The sequence below is a fragment of the Ranitomeya imitator genome, chromosome 3 (assembly GCF_032444005.1).
Source record: "Ranitomeya imitator isolate aRanImi1 chromosome 3, aRanImi1.pri, whole genome shotgun sequence".
NCBI lineage: Eukaryota > Metazoa > Chordata > Amphibia > Anura > Dendrobatidae > Ranitomeya > Ranitomeya imitator.
Window position 1 is genome coordinate 320,823,298 of NC_091284.1, and position 17,667 is coordinate 320,840,964.

The window sequence follows — 17,667 nt, forward strand, 5'->3', positions numbered from 1 at the left end:
GTGCTGTCATGGGAGACCGAGAAAAGGAGAATAAACAGGTTTACAAAAAGTTTTTGAAACAGTCCCCCAGTTCACCCCCTCCCCCTTACCTCCCCCTCCCTTAAAGCCTCTATAAAACAAGAATAGGACAATAGCATACATTGCTTACATAATAAAGCCACATTCCCTTGGAATCAGTTCCTCTCCATCCACGGGTTTCAAAGGTTTTCACACTTTTCCTATTTTTATAAATACCCTTTTCCATATTAATAACCATATCGGACTGTCCATAGAATTCCTGCAGAGTCAGCGGTACCTCACTCAACCAGTGCCTGGCAATTAGCTTTTGCGCAACATAGAATAATCTAGCTATGGCCACTTTATGATGATTTGGAACTCTGATCTCTTCAACATATCCCAAAATATATACAGTTAGGGCCAGAAATATTTGGACAGTGACACAATTTTCGCGAGTTGGGCTCTGCATGCCACCACATTGGATTTGAAATGAAACCTCTACAACAGAATTCAAGTGCAGATTGTAACGTTTAATTTGAAGGGTTGAACAAAAATATTTGATAGAAAATGTAGGAATTGTACACATTTCTTTACAAACACTCCACATTTTAGGAGGTCAAAAGTAATTGGACAAATAAACATAACCCAAACAAAATATTTTTATTTTCAATATTTTGTTGCAAATCCTTTGGAGGCAATCACTGCCTTAAGTCTGGAACCCATGGACATCACCAAACGCTGGGTTTCCTCCTTCTTAATGCTTTGCCAGGCCTTTACAGCCGCAGCCTTCAGGTCTTGCTTGTTTGTGGGTCTTTCCGTCTTAAGTCTGGATTTCAGCAAGTGAAATGCATGCTCAATTGGGTTTAGATCTGGAGATTAGCTTGGCCATTGCAGAATGTTCCACTTTTTGGCACTCATGAACTCCTGGGTAGCTTTGGCTGTATGCTTGGGGTCATTGTCCATCTGTACTATGAAGCGCCGTCCAATCAACTTTGCAGCATTTGGCTGAATCTGGGCTGAAAGTATATCCCGGTACACTTCAGAATTCATCCGGCTACTCTTGTCTGCTCTTATGTAATCAATAAACACAAGTGACCCAGTGCCATTGAAAGCCATGCATGCCCATGCCATCACGTTGCCTCCACCATGTTTTACAGAAGATGTGGTGTGCCTTGGATCATGTGCCGTTCCCTTTCTTCTCCAAACTTTTTTCTTCCCATCATTCTGGTACAGGTTGATCTTTGTCTCATCTGTCCATAGAATACTTTTCCAGAACTGAGCTGGCTTCTTGAGGTGTTTTTCTGCAAATTTAACTCTGGCCTGTCTATTTTTGGTATTGATGAATGGTTTGCATCTAGATGTGAACCCTTTGTATTTACTGTCATGGAGTCTTCTCTTTACTGTTGACTTAGAGACAGATACACCTACTTCACTGAGAGTGTTCTGGACTTCAGTTGATGTTGTGAACGGGTTCTTCTTCACCAAATTAAGTATGCGGCGATCATCCACCACTGTTGTCATCCGTGGACGCCCAGGCCTTTTTGAGTTCCAAAGCTCACCAGTCAATTCCTTTTTTCTCAGAATGTACCCAACTGTTGATTTTGCTACTCCAAGCATGTCTGCTATCTCTCTGATGGATTTTTTCTTTTTTTTTAGCCTCAGGATGTTCTGCTTCACCTCAATTGAGAGTTCCTTTGACCGCATGTTGTCTGCTCACAGCAACAGCTTCCAAATGCAAAACCACACACCTGGAATCCACCCCTGACCTTTTAACTACTTCATTGATTACAGGTTAACGAGGGAGACGCCTTCAGAGTTAATTGCAGCCCTTAGAGTCCATTGTTCAATTACTTTTGGTCCCTTGAAAAAGAGGACGCTATGCATTACAGAGCTATGATTCCTAAACCCTTTCTCCGATTTGGATGTGGAAACTATCAGATTGCAGCTGGGAGTGTGCACTTTCAGCCCATATTATATATATAATTGTATTTCTGAACATGTTTTTGTAAACAGCTAAAATAACAAAACTTGTGTCACTGTCCAAATATTTCTGGCCCTAACTGTATATCACAGGATCTCTTTCAATTGCACAGCCATAGGATTTTCCAATTGCTTCTCCCACATCCAACCAGTATGAATTCAATCTCGTACATTGCCATAACATGTGTAGAATCCCTGCCCCCTCGGATTGACACCTAGGACACTCGGAGGTCTGTCTCAGCCCTGCCGTATATAGTCTATCTGGAGTTCTATATACTTCTGTGAAGTACATATAATTGCGAAAGTCTACCAGTCTCATTAATGATAATGGGGGAATATACTCCATGATATCCTCCCATTTATCCTCCTCTATCCTTCCCAGCTCTTCCTCCCATTTCTCTTTTGCTTTAATAGGGAATCTATTAAGAAATGTATATAACAAATCACTATAAATAACCGAGACTACCCCTTTCGTTCCTCCCGTTGCACAGACATATTCTACCAGAATATCTATAAATTCCCATATCAACCGTTTTGCTCTGCGCAAGATAGGCATGTCTCAACTGTCCATATTGAAACCTACAGATCTCCTGCAACCCGTAACTCTCCTGCAATGCCTCAAAGGATAACAGTCCTTGTGCGTCCTGAATCTGAGCCATATATTGAATACCCAATGCTTTCCAATTTTTGAACTCCCCCATTTTAATAAATTCAGGTAATATTTCATTGTGCCATATTGGTGAAAGATTTGTTAAAAGTCCCACTCCCCTTGTCTTTTTAATTGTCTCCCATACCTTTTGAATCAATGTCAAGGTAGGATAAGCCGTTCCAAACTTCCTGAATCCCCCTACCTCCAATCCCTGAACCAATGGGTCCCGTCCCACTAACCAGACCAAAATCCATGGAACTGAGCCAAGTCCATTCATCTCTCTACAACTTCTCTTCTGCTGACCCTGTGCTGCCAAAAAATAGATCCAGTGATTCGGAAGGGCCAGTCCCCCCCATCTTTAGGCCTCTGAAGCAATTCCAGCCTAATTCTTGGCTGTTTTTCCCCCAAACAAGGTCTCGAAATATAGAGTTAATGGTGTGAAACCACTTTCGGGGCAACCAAACGGGGGAATTATGCAGTACATACAATAACTGGGGCATAAGAATCATTTTAATTAAGTTTATCCTTCCCACCACTGAAAGGTATAGTTTGCACCACGCCTATATTTTCTTCCTGCTCTGCACAGCACCACACGTCGGGGCCGACCTCCGTTGACCTCCCTCAGCCGCACAACACGTTATAAGCTCCCAGAGAGATCTAATCTTCAGGATAAATGCAGGGTCACAGCGGAGGAGCTCCAGAAGCCGACCGCTCAGAACAGGTGCTAGGCCATGCCCCCAAATCCCTTATATTTTACCCAACTTTGTATTTGGGGTTTGGAAAAAAAATATCCTGGAGATAATACACTTCCCGTTGGTGCTCGTCTAGACATATTATTAATTTCTGAATCTAGGATTTTCGCTATCGTATCATCTTCATACAAGATTGGCTAACATTTATATACAAAATATTTCTTAAGTCTTTAAATTGGGGACTGTAACGCAAACACACAAATGGTTTTTCACAGGTACCTTAGTTCTCGCTCTACTGATGAGTGATCACATGAGAGGAGAGAGAAATTAACCCCTTTACCCTCAAGGGTGGTTTGCACGTTATGGACCGGGCCAATTTTTACAATTCTGACCACTGTCTCTTTATGAGGCTATAACTCTGGAACGCTTCAACCGATCCCGGTGATTCTGACACTGTTTTCTCGAGACATATTGTACTTCATGATAATGGTAAAATTTCTTTGATATTACCTGCGTTTATTTGTGGAAAAAACGGAAATTTGGCAAAAATTTTGAAAATTTCAATTTTCGAACTTTGAATTTTTATGCAATTAAGTCACAGAGATATGTCACACAAAATACTTAAGTAACATTTCCCACATGTCTACTTTACATCAGCACAATTTTGGAACCAAAAATTTTTTTTGTTAGGGAGTTATATAAGGGTTAAAAGTTGACCAGCAATTTCTCATTTTTACAACACCATTTTTTTTTTAGGGACCACATCTCATTTGAAGTCATTTTGAGGGGTCTATATGATAGAAAATAACCAAGTGTGACACCATTCTAAAAACTGCAGCCCTCAAGGTGCTCAAAACCACATTTAAGAAGTTTATTAACTTTTCAGGTGTTTCACAGGAATTTTTAAATAAAAATGATACATACATGCTAGCCACCTTAGGGAGAGACCCAAGTTGGGCTAAATGTAGCGGGACGAAAGAGACCGAAAAGCCCTCTACTTAAAGGAAATACATAGTGGATGCTTTCCTGAAACGGAAAGTACTTGCAAGCAGCATAATACAAAGGATAGCAGGTTTACCCAGAATCCTTTGCAGTAGGCGGAGCTATGCAAATCATCTCTTTCCACCCCAGTCTAATCCACAGCGCTTGGAATCGCCAAGCGTGCAATGCTGCGGATTAGTTTCTAAATTTACACAGCCAACCAATTCCTACCTGTGGACACGTGTTTCGGGCTTTAGGCCCTCATCAGCACAGGGCTGGAATTGGTTGGCTGTATGGAGTGGGGCTCGGTGAGCAAGCGATACATACATGCTAGCCACCTTAGGGAGAGACCCAAGTTGGGCTAAATGTAGCGGGACGAAAGAGACCGAAAAGCCCTCTACTTAAAGGAAATACATAGTGGATGCTTTCCTGAAACGGAAAGTACTTGCAAGCAGCATAATACAAAGGATAGCAGGTTTACCCAGAATCCTTTGCAGTAGGCGGAGCTATGCAAATCATCTCTTTCCACCCCAGTCTAATCTACAGCGCTTGGAATCGCCAAGCGTGCAATGCTGCGGATTAGTTTCTACCAATTCCTACCTGTGGTTGGCTGTGTAAATTTAGAAACTAATCCGCAGCATTGCACGCTTGGCGATTCCAAGCGCTGTGGATTAGACTGGGGTGGAAAGAGATGATTTGCATAGCTCCGCCTACTGCAAAGTATTCTGGGTAAACCTGCTATCCTTTGTATTATGCTGCTTGCAAGTACTTTCCGTTTCAGGAAAGCATCCACTAAATAAAAATGAACATTTAACTTTTTTTCACAAAAAAATTACTTCAGCTCCAATTTGTTGTATTTTACCAAGGGTAACAGGAGAAAATGGACCCCAAACGTTGTTGTACAATTTGTCCTGAGTACGCCGATACCCGACATGTGGGGGTAAACCACTGTTTGGGCGCATGACAGAGCTCGGAAGCGAAGGAGCGCCATTTGACTTTTCAATGCAAAATTGACTGGAATTGAGATGGGACGCCATGTAGCGTTTGGAGAGCCACTGATGTGCCTAAACATTGACACCATTAAACAAGTGACACCATTTTGGAAAGTAGACCCCCTAAGGAACTTATCTAGAGGTGTGGTGAGCACTTTGACCCACCAAGTGCTTCACAGAAGTTTACAATGCAAACCGTAAAAATAAAACAAACATTTTTTCCCACAAAAATTATTTTTTACCCCCCAGTTTTGTATTTTCCCAAGGGTAACAGGAGAAATTGGACCCCAAAAGTTGTTGTCCAATTTGTCCTGAGTACGCTGATACCCCATATGTTGGGGTAAACCCCTGTTTGGGCACACAGGAGAGCTCGGAAGGGAAGGAGCACTGTTTTACTTTTTCAACGCAGAATTGGTTTGGAGAGCCCCTGATGTGCCAAAACAGTGGAAACCCCCCAATTATAACAAACCCTAATCCAAACACACCCCTAACCCTAATCCCAACGGTAACCCTAACCACACCTCTAACCCAGACACACCCCTAACCCTAATCCCAACCCTATTCCTAACCGTAAATGTAATCCAAACCCTAACCCTAACTTTAGCCCCAACCCTAACTGTAGCCTTAACCCTAGCCCCAACCCTAACCCTAGCCCTAACCTTATCCCTAGCCCCACCCCTAGCCCCAACCCTAACCCTAGCCCTAATGGGAGAATGGAAATAAATACATTTTTTAAATTTTTCCCTAACTAAGGGGGTGATGAAGGGGGGTTTGATTTACTTTTATATCGGGTTTTTTAGCGGTTTTTTATGATTGGCAGCCGTCACACACTAAAAGACGATTTTTATTGCAAAAAATATTTTTTGCATTACCACATTTTGAGAGCTATAATTTTTTCCATATTTTGGTCCACAGAATCATGTGAGGTCTTGTTTTTTGCGGGACGAGTTGACGTTTTTATTGGTAACATTTTCGGGCACATGACATTTTTTGATCGCTTTTATTCTGATTTTTGTGAGGCAGAATGACCAAAAACCAGCTATTCATGAATTTCTTTTGGGGGAGGCGTTTATACCGTTCCGCATTTGGTAAAATGGATAAAGCAGTTTTATTCTTCGGGTCAGTACGATTACAGCGATACCTCATTTATATCATTTTTTTATGTTTTGGCACTTTTATACGATAAAAACAATTTTATAGAAAAAATAATTATTTTTGCATCGCTTTATTCTGAGGACTATAACTTTTTTATTTTTTTGCTGATGTTTCTGTATGGCGGCTCGTTTTTTGCGGGACAAGATGACGCTTCCAGCGGTACCATGGTTATTTATATCTGTCTTTTTGATCGCGTATTATTCCACTTTTTGTTCGGCGGTATGATAAAGCGTTTTTTTGCCCTTTTTTTTTTCTGACGGTGTTTACTGAAGGGGTTAACTTGTGATATAGTTTTATAGGTGGGGTCGTTACGGACGCGGCGATACTAAATGTGTACTTTTATTGTTTGTTTTTTTATTTAGATAAAGAAATGAATTTATGGGAATAATATATATATTTTTTTCATTATTTAGGATTTTTTTTTCAATTTTTTTTACACGTGTGGAATTTTTTTTTTTTTTTACTTTTTTACTTTGTCCCAGGTGGGGACATCACAGATCGGTGATCTGACAGTGTGCACAGCACACTGTCAGATCACCGATCTGACTTACAGCACTGCAGGCTTCACAGTGCCTGCTCTGAGCAGGCTCTGTGAAGCCACCTCCCTCCCTGCAGGACCCGGATGCCGCGGTCATCTTGGATCCGGGTCTGGAGCAGGGAGGAGGTGAGCAGACCCTCGCAGCAACGCAATCACATCGCGTTGCTGCGGGGGTCTCAGGAAAGCCCGCAGGGAGCCCCCTCCCTGCGCGATGCTTCCCTGTACCGCCGGCACACCGCGATCATGTTTGATTGCGGTGTGCCAGGGGGTTAATGTGCCGGGAGCGGTCCGTGACCACTCCTGGCACATAGTGCCGGATGTCAGCTGCGATAGGCAGCTGACACCCGTCCGCGCTCCCCCGTGAGCGCGGCCGATCGCGCTGGACGTACTATTCCGTCCTTGGGAAGTAGGGCCCACCCCACATGGACGGAATAGTACGTCCATTGGCAGAAAGGGGTTAAATAGAAAATCTGACCTTTTTTGTGGTCACCGTTATACTGTTAATAATGACGATCGCAACACAGGGGTCGGTAAAAACCGAACCGAATCATGCTCTCTGGGGTCTCAGCTACCCCCGGCAGCCGAGACCCTGGAGAAATTCCAACTCTGGGGGAACTATACACGCTGTGGTATAAGTACCCTTAACTGCCGCCGTTAAAAAGCGCAACGGTGGTTGTTAAGTGGTTAATGCAATGTTATTAGAAAAAAAAACAATTCTGGCATTTTGATTTTTTCCTTGTTACACCGTTTACCGATTGGATTAATTGTTTTTATACATTGATAGATCAGATGTTTCTGAATGTGGCGATACCAAATATGTGTATTTTTAATTGTTTTATTTTGAGTGGGGCACATGGGAGGTATTTATCTTTTATATATATTTTTTTATTTTATCAGCCCTGCTCTGTGTAGCAGAAACGCTCCCTTGCTATAAGCGCCGATTGCTGGGCGGCACTCAGCTATCTGCAGAGACACGGGCACTGATGGGCGGGTTTGTTGCACGCACGCCTCCAGCACGAGCATATTGATTGACAGCGGCATATGGCAAAAATAAAACAAACAAAAAAAAAAAACTACAAATATTAGGTGAATACATGACCATAAGTTGCAGAATTCATTCAGTTGCAAAAAACAAAAACAAAAAAAAAGAATTTGTTTTTTGCAAGAGCACAAGAAAAAAAAAAAACATTTTGAGTTTGCACAAGACTGCAGCTTATCCTGTTTCTGTCAAACATGGCACTCAAGCAAACCAAATATCACAAAAACAATCTATATGACCAATCATCTCTTAAAGAGGTTTGTCCACTATTTGGAAAACCCCTTATTAAATGCCTGAATCTCGGGAGTAAAATAAAAACAGCCGATACTCACCCCCAACACCTGATTCTGTTCCTCCGATATTCGAGGGACATTTTTAGGCTACATGGACACTGCAATCAATGAGTGACCATTGATGGGCTGCTTCACTCTTCAACATTTGGATTCAACTTGGACATCTGAGTGACGTGTGAGAACTGCAACCCATTAGCAGCTGCTGATTGGAATGAAGCTGGTGTTTTCCATATTTTACACAGAGGACTCGGGTATTTAAGGATTTGATCAAGCACTGGAAAACCCCTTTAAGTCCCAATAGACAGTTGTTGGCTAAATGATCATTCAGCCGACACCTATCTTTCTTGAGTCCCCATTCACTGGAAAGATTATTTTGCCAAGTACTACTGCATTCTCCCTGAAAGTCGTTGCATTAATCCTCTGGCAAAGGGAACAGAAGGATCACCATTCAGACATGCTGGATCCTTATCTGTCTGTTGGGGAAGGTAACTTGAAGGCTAACATATACATTATGCTGCTGGCCGATCCCAGTGATGTTAGTCTAATATGTATAGCGGCCTTTTTATTCTGCTGATTGGCAGGAGCCATAAAAAGGTTGGGCCCACATCTACCAGAGATTGATAGCCTATTAATTTTGTATTGACATGAAACTGATTTAAATCCATCTGTGTGCTAGAGACGTAGAACTGTATTAGAATAGCAAAGCTATAACAGCTCTAAAGATATATTAATCAATTTTCAAATTTAAGACCTAAAAATTACATGATAGATAGCTGGAGAGTCAATTTCAGCTTAAAAAAGGTGTTTCAACATCAGATATTGATGGCTGTACCTTTCCATACTTTTGTGCATATAAACCAGTAAGCAGAGAGTGAAAGATGATAATGGTCTCATCCAAGTCCCATAAAAACACACGCTGGGGAAACAAAGAGAAATATATGAAACACAAGTTTGATAGTGTCTGTAGAACAGTCATACTTGTAAAAATTAATCCATGGGAAGAAAAGAAGCAAACGCAAGTAGATGACCAGAGACTAGTGTGGTGAATTAAAATGACTTTATGTATAGTGGAAACTTACAACAACCAAAAAAAAAAAAAAAAAACACACACTTCCAGGATAAAACTGCATCTCTCCATAGACTTTTAGTGTTAAAATTTATTTAAATAAATAAAAAGGTTTCCTCCCACAAACTATCAGTGCTTGTTCTCTGGTGCTGCACTAGAGAGAAGGCAGAAGCTGTGATGCAATGACTACAGTATATGACCACTAACCACTGGGCTCAGCAGTGATGACCAAAGCCACTGAGCCCAGTTGTCACACACTGAAGTCACATTGTCACTTCTGCAGCCATAACAACAACGACTAGAGGGAGCTGCAGCAGCTCAGTTTGTGAGCAAAGTTTTTTTTCCTCCTCACTAATTTCAGATAGGGTTGCATGGCAACTTGTTGAAATTTGACAATAAAATTACATGACTTTATGATTTCCTTTTGTGGAGAAGTTAAAGGGGTTGTACGACCGCAGGGACAGATAGAGTCCTGTGAACGGCAATCCCAGTAAGAATAAATAGAGCCGAGGTCTCTACTCCGATAGGGGAGAACTTCAAAATTGGGCACAATCACTTTAAAGACAGCATGCAAAGAGAATGCGAATTTCAGCAACGGGATCATGTATATGATCTTCAGAGACGGCAGCCTGTTTGGAACCACTCTCAATTAGCCATTTGAAGAAATCATTAATTGTAAATCCTCAGGCTGCATTTCCTTACCTCAAGATCGCTGTGCCGTGGAGATGAGGCATCAGCCTTCTTACCCTTCCCTCTAGTCTTTACACTCTTCTTACTCTGCTCTTCTGTCTCTTTGCTGCCCATTGCCCTCATCATTGCCTGTCCTGCAGTGGAGTCATCTATAAAGAAAAAACCATACTTCAGATAGACCAAAACACCACATTATTCTGCGTATTTAATAACTTTGCCATACCTGCCCATTTATTGGTGTAACCCCTTCATGAAGGAGCCGTTTTTTATTTGTTTTTCGTTACACTTATTCCCAGAGCCATAACTTTTTTATTTTTCCATGAATATGCCCATGTGAGGGCTTGTCTTTTGTGGGACAACTTGTACTTTTTAACACCACCAATGGTTTTATCATATTGTGTACTCGAAAACGGGGAAAAAATTTTTAAGTCCAGTGAAATTCCAAAGCAAAAAAAAGTGCAATTCCACAACCGTTTTTTGGATTTTTTGTACCATGTTCAACAACTGCTAAAACTGACCTGCCATTATGATTCTCCAGGTCATTACGAGTGTATAGACACCAAACATGTCTAGGTTATTTTTTATTTAAATGGTTTAAAAAATCCAATGTTTGGTAAAAAAAAAAAAAAAAAAAAAAAAATTGCGTCATTTTCCAATACATGTAGCATCTCCATTTTTCGGGATCTCTGGTTGGGTGAGGGCTTATTTTTTGCGTGCCAAGCTGAAATTTTTAATGATATTTTGGTGCAGATACGATCTTTTGATCGCCCGTTATTGCATTTTAATGCCATGTTGCGGCGACCAAAAGAGGTAATTCTGTTTTAATTTTTTTTTCTCATTACGCCATTTAGGGATTAGGTTAATTCTCTTTTATAATGATAGATATGGCAATTATGAATGCGATGATATCAAATATGTGTACGTTTTATTTTATTTTTATTGTTTTATTTTGAATGGGGGTAAAGGGGGGTGAATTGAACTTTTTATTTTTAAATATTCTTAAAAACATTTTTTTTTTTTTTTTTGCATGCTTCAATAGTCTCCATGGGAGACTAGAAGCTGCCATAACCCGAACGGCTCTGCTACATGTGGGCAATGATTATCAGATTGCCTGTTTGTAACAGAATTGCCGACTTACTATGAGCACAGACCACCAGGCGGTGGTCATAGCAATCCAGCACTGACAACCATAGAGGTCTACAGGAGACCTCTGGTTATCATGCTGACCCATCGGTGACAGTGTCAAGGATAGGCTGGATTTCCGTCGCGATTGCTGAAAGCACTCGTTAAATGCCGCTGTCAGAGCTTGACAGCGGTGTTTAATGGGTTAACAGGCATGGGTGGATGGCGATTCCACCCGCGGCTATTCTGGGCACATGTCAGCTGTACAAAACAGCTTACGTGTGCTGGAAAAGATGTGGGCTCAGTGCCAGAGCCCACATCAAATGGGAGACACGACATGCGCAGTACCAGTACAGCACATTTCGTGAAGGGGTTAATGACTTCTAATTCAGAATATTTCCAAGGTTAATCATTAGAGTATCAAAATTCTGAGGAAAGATGTCCTACAAACAAACTAATTTTAACCCCTTGAACCCTGAGCCTTTTTTCACCTTCATGATCAAGTCAATTTTCACAATTCTGACCACTGTCACTTTATGAGGTTATAAGGTTATAACTCTGAAAACTTCAACGGATCCCACGGATTCTGAGACTGTTTTTTTGATGACATATTGTACTTCATGTTAGTGGTAATATTTCTTTGATACGACGTTCATTTTTTTTTTTTCACAAATAAATGCAAATTTGGGAAAATGTTTCAATTTTCAAACTTTTAGTTTTTAAATTATTATGTCCTTAACCCCTTAATGACCGCCAATACGTCTTTTAACTGACCTGAGATATAAGAGAATAGCCTCCCCATACAGATGACAATCCAGCATGTGTCGGTTGTACACTATAACTGACAACTTGCTGTACCAGCCACGATCAGTATTTGCACCATCTAAATCTGTTTAACCCCTTAGATGCTGCTGTCAATAGTGACTACATCATTATAAATGGTTAACAGAGTGTGGGTGCTTCTTCTTTGTCACAATTGGTGCCCTCAGATCATGATTTTGTTGTCCTGATGTTTGCCATGGCAATTCATGACCAAATAGTGGCCTTAGAGTCTGTCGGCTGTAGTAATCTGTTTAGAAGTTAGCAACATTTAGGTGGTAAAAATACACATTTTCATTTCTGTCATACCACTTTGCATTAATTCCTGTAAAGCACCTGAAGGGTTAATAAACTACCTGACAGCAGTTTTCAATATGTTTAGGGGTGCTGTTTTTAAAATGGTATCACGTTTGTGGGTTTCCCAATATGTGGGACCTCTAAAGTCACTTCAAACATGGATAAGTCCCTAAAAAAATAAATTTTGTAAATTTCTTTGAAAAAATGAAAAATTGTTGCTACATTTTTAAACCTCCTAAAATGCTAACAAAATAAAATAACATTTTACAAATGGTGCTGATGTAAAGCAGACATGTGGGAAATGTTAGTCATACAACAGCAAACCATTAATAAATATCTGGATTAAAGGGATAATCATTCAAATTTAGAAAATTGCTAATTTTTTAACATTTTTCTAAAATTTTTGATATTTTTTATAAATAAACACAAAAAATGTTTAACAAAATTTACCATTATCATAAAGTATAATGTGTCACGAAAAAACAATCTCAAAATCACTGGGATTTGTTGAAGCGTTGCAGAGTTATTACCACATAAAGTGACACTGGTCAGATTTCAAAAATTTGGCTCGGTCACTAAGGGGTTAAACCAGATGGTTATGTCACACCAAATAGTTAATAAATAACTTCCCACATGTCTACTTTACATCAGCGCAATTTTTGAAACAATTTGTTAGTTAGGAAGTTATAATGGTTAAAAGTGGACGAGCAATTTCTTATTTTTCCAACAAAATTAACAGAACTTTTTTTTTCTTTAAGGAACCACAACATTTGGAGTGAATGTCAGGGGAGTCTATGACAAAATACCCAAAATTGACACCCTTCAAGGTGATCAAAACCACGTTCAAGAAGTTTATTAACCTTTCAGGTGATTCACAGGAGTTAATGGAATGTAGAAGGAAAAAATGAACATTTAACTATTTCCACAAATTTTTTTTTTTTTTTTACTTTAGACTAATTTTTTTTTTCTTTTTTCACAAGGGTAACATGAAAAGTGGACTCCAAAATTTGTTCTGCAATTTCTCCTGGGCATGCAAATACCCCATGTGTGGGGGAAAATCACTGTTTGGGCACACAGCAGGGCTGTGTGTCCCCAACTTTTTACTATTGACGCTGCCTATGCGGCATCAATAGTAAAAAATGTAATGTTAAAAATAATAATAAAAAAAAAAAAACCTGCTATACTCACCCTCTGTAGTCCCCTGAGCCGCTCGCGCCGGCCGCCATCTTCCATTGCAGGTTCTGGTGGCAGAAGGATCTTCCATGACGTCACGGTCGTGTGACCGCGATGTCATCACAGGCCCTGCGCGACAAGGACCTGCCATGACGTCACGGTCATGTGACCGCGACGTCATCACAGGCCATGCGCGCCTGCGCTACAAAGACCTGCCATGACGTCACGGTCATGTGACCGTGACATCATCACAGGTCCTGCGCTACTACCAACCCTGGGACAGGTACCTGCTGTGGACTACAAGGGCTTCCTCGGAAAGGTGAGTATATGTTTACTTTATTTTTTTCACCTGTGACAAACCTGGCTGGGCAATATACTACGTAGCTGGGCAATATACTACGGGACTGGCAATATACTACGTGGCTCTGTGATGTATACTACGTGGCTGGGCAATATACTACGTGGCTGGGCAATATACTACGTGGCTGGGCAATATACTACGTGGCTGGGCAATATACTACGTGGCTGGGCAATATACTACGTGGCTGGGCAATATACTACGTGGCTGGGCAATATACTACGTGGCTGGGCAATATACTACGTGACTGGGCAATATACTACGTGGACGGGCAATATACTACGTGGACATGCATATTCTAGAATACCCGATGTGCTAGAATCGGGCCACCATCTAGTCTACTATATAAAGGTAGGTGTGTGTGTGTGTGTGTGTGTGTGTGTGTGTGTGTGTGTGTGCGTGCGTGCGTGCGTGCGTGCGTGCGTGCGTGCGTGCGTGTGTGTCCGGGATTGGCATCTGCAGTCGCAGCTACAGCCACGAAATTTTGCAGTCACACGTCTGGACCCCGAGAGCGTCATAGGCTATGTTGTGAGGCGAAATTTTAACCCCGCGCTTTCCAATTCACCAAACAATTTTGCCCCTAGCTACATAATGGGGAAAAAAGTGAAAGGAAAAGTGTTGGAGGTGTCGCAGCTACAGCCACAAAATTTTGCAGTGTCATACGTCTGGACCCTGAGAGCGTCATAGGCTACGTTGTGAGGTGAAATTTTAACCCCGCGCTTTCCAATTCACCAAACAATTATTCCCCTATCTACATAATGGGGAAAAAAGTGAAAGGAAAAGTGTTGGAGGCGTCGCAGCTACTGCCACAAAATTTTGCACAGTCACACGTCTGGACCCTGAGAGCGTCATAGGCTATGTTGTGAGGTGAAATTTTAACCCCGCGCTTTCCAATTCACCAAACTATTTTTCCCCTATCTACATAATGGGGAAAAGTGAAAGGAAAAGTTTTGGAGGCAAATTGACAGCTGCCAGATGTGAACAAGGGGGACTTAAAGAATGAGAGCGATGGCGCAAAAGAGTATATACCGATCAGTTGCTAAGGTGGGGCCCCGACATGGGATACTCACCACACACGGGGATATGAACACACACAAAATGCGCCACACACTACCACGTGCTTGAACACATATATCACCCTCAGCACACATTTCACCACACATACACCAACCTCGCCACATAAAAGTCGAAACACAAAAGTCGCCGCTCAAAACTCGCCACGCGCAAAACTCGCCACATGCAAAAACTAGGCTCACGCAAAACTCGCCACAGGTGCAAAACTCACCTCATGGAAAACTCGCCAAACGCAAAACTTGCACACGCGGAAAAATTGCCACATGCACAAAATTTGCAACACATGCAAAAGTTGCCTTACACAAAACTTACACATACTCAAAAGGCACCAGACATAAAACTCACCACGCGCAAAACTCGCCATGCGCAAAACTTGCTGCACACAACTTGCTACACTAACCTGTCACATGCAACTCGACACACAAAAAGTTGCTACACGCATGTTGCCACTCAAAACTCATCTCACAAAAGTCGCTACATGCATGTCGCCACACACAACTCAACACACAACTTGACAAACGAAACTCGCCTTAAAACACACACAAGTCTGGTATTAGCCTTCAAAAATAAAAATCCGATTAATAAGCAGACAAACTACAAGAGCAACAAATGTACCATATAGGAAATTCAGCAGATGTCAGTCACATGACCTGTCTATTATGTGTATGTGTGAGCTAATATATACTGCCAGGGGGAGGGCTTCCTGTTGGCTGGGGATTTATCAGGCTGCCAATTTATCTTACAAATACTGAGGTAAAAATAGGGATTTTTGGTTACTCACCGTAAAATCCTTTTCTCAAAGACGCTCATTGGGGGACACAGGACTGTGGGTGTATGCTTCTGCCGCCAGGAGGCTGACACTAAGTAAACTTAAAAAAAAAAAATTAGCTCCTCCTCCATCGTATACACCCTGACACTGGCTACCAGAGACTCCAGTTTGGTGCAAAAAGCAGTAGGAGAACAAAAGAAAACACAAAAAATAATATAACAGCATAAATACAGAAACTTTATGTCTAGAAAAGATCCTACTGACTAATGTAATCAGATATAACCAAAGCAGCCATAAGGCTACCAGGGAGGGAGCTGTGTCCCCCAATGAGCGTCTTGGAGAAAAGGATTTTACGGTGAGTAACCAAAAATCCCTATTTCTCCTTCGCCTCATTGGGGGACACAGGACTGTGGGATGTCCTAAAGCAGTCCCTGGGTGGGAAAAATCACTCATCAGAAAAAGACATCCAGATAATGTTTGTCTATAAATGCGCCACTGCCGCTTGAAGAATTCTTCTACCCAGACTTGTATCTGCAGAGGTCTGGGAATGGACATTATAATGTTTGACAAATGTATGCAGACTAGACCAGGTCGCAGCCTTGCAAACCTGTTCTGCTGAGGCCTGGTGCCGAACGGCCCAGGAAGCCCCCACTGCTCTAGTCGAATGAGCCTTGATTCCGGCCGGAACCGTCATGCCCATGGAGCGATAAGCCTCCTGAATGGTCGCCCTTATCCATCTGGCCAGGGTAGATTTTGAAGCCGCGCATCCCTTCCTGCGACCCTGCGGAAGGACAAACAGAGCATCCGTCTGGCGAAAGGGGGCCGTATGGGAAACGTACCTCCTCAGAGCCCTCACCAGATCCAACGTATGGAGAGCCTTTTCTACACGGTGCGTAGGTGCCGGACAAAAAGAGGGCAGAACAATATCTTCATTAATGTGAAATGATGAAACAACCTTCGGCAAAAAGGATGGAGCTGGTCTGAGCACCACCTTGTCCTGATGAAATCGCAAAAAAGGAGGACGACAAGAAAGAGCTGCCAGCTCCGATACCCGTCTTATGGACGTTATGGCCACTAAAAATACAACTTTCCAAGAGAGAAACATCAAAGAAACCTCTTGAAGAGGCTCAAAAGGAGCGTCCTGTAAAGCCCTTAAGACCAGATTAAGGTCCCAAGCTTCCAAAGGAGTCTTATAAGGAGGGACCTTATGAGCGACTCCTTGGAAAAAAGTTCTGACTTGACGATTAGGAGCAATCCTGCGTTGGAAAAAGTACTGATAAAGCCGAAACCTGCCTTTTAAGGGTGCTCGGAGCCAGCCCAGAATCCAGACCTGCTTGAAGGAAGGATAGAATGTTAGGAACGGAGAAACGCAAAGGGGGCAGCCCGCGTTCTCTACACCAGGAAAGAAACACCTTCCAAGTGTGATAATAAATCCTGGCCGAAACGGACTTACGTGCACTGATCAAGGTATCAGCCACTTCTTGAGAAAAACCAGCCTGAGTTAAAACCCAAGATTCAACGGCCAGGCCGTCAAACGTAGGACCTCTGAGTTCTGGTGGTAGATCGGCCCTTGAGATAGAAGATCTGGCCGATCGGAGAGCCGCCAAGGAACCCCGGCTAGAAGTTGTACCAGGTCTGCATACCAGGTCCGTCGTGGCCAATCCGGAGCGATCAGGATGGCCGGCACTCTCTCTGATTTGATCTTCTTGATTACTCTCGGGAGCAGTGCCAGAGGAGGGAACAGATAAGAGAGATGAAATTGGTTCCAAGACAGTACCAGTGCATCCACGGCGATAGCCTGGGGATCTCGGTACCGAGAGACAAAACTGGGCACCTTGGCATTCACCTTGGACGCCATTAGATCCACGTCTGGAGTTCCCCAAAGATGGCATATCTGCAAAAATACCTCGGGGTGGAGAGACCATTCCCCGGAGGCTAGACCCTGACGGCTTAGGAAATCTGCCGCCCAGTTTTCTTCGCCCG

General features: G+C 42.2%; 1 protein-coding gene across 3 annotated transcripts in view; it reads right to left on the minus strand.

The window, feature by feature from the left end:
• Window positions 1–17,667, minus strand: part of EYA3 (EYA transcriptional coactivator and phosphatase 3) — a 317,510-nt gene that overhangs the window by 126,913 nt on the left and 172,930 nt on the right. For all 3 annotated transcript variants that reach the window (XM_069756641.1, XM_069756639.1, XM_069756640.1), the window contains exons 10-11: window positions 10,085–10,221; window positions 9,149–9,232 (exon numbers count right to left, since the gene is read on the minus strand). In XM_069756641.1, coding sequence (XP_069612742.1) covers window positions 9,149–9,232; window positions 10,085–10,221 — 221 coding nt within the window. The remainder of the gene's footprint in view (window positions 1–9,148; window positions 9,233–10,084; window positions 10,222–17,667) is intronic.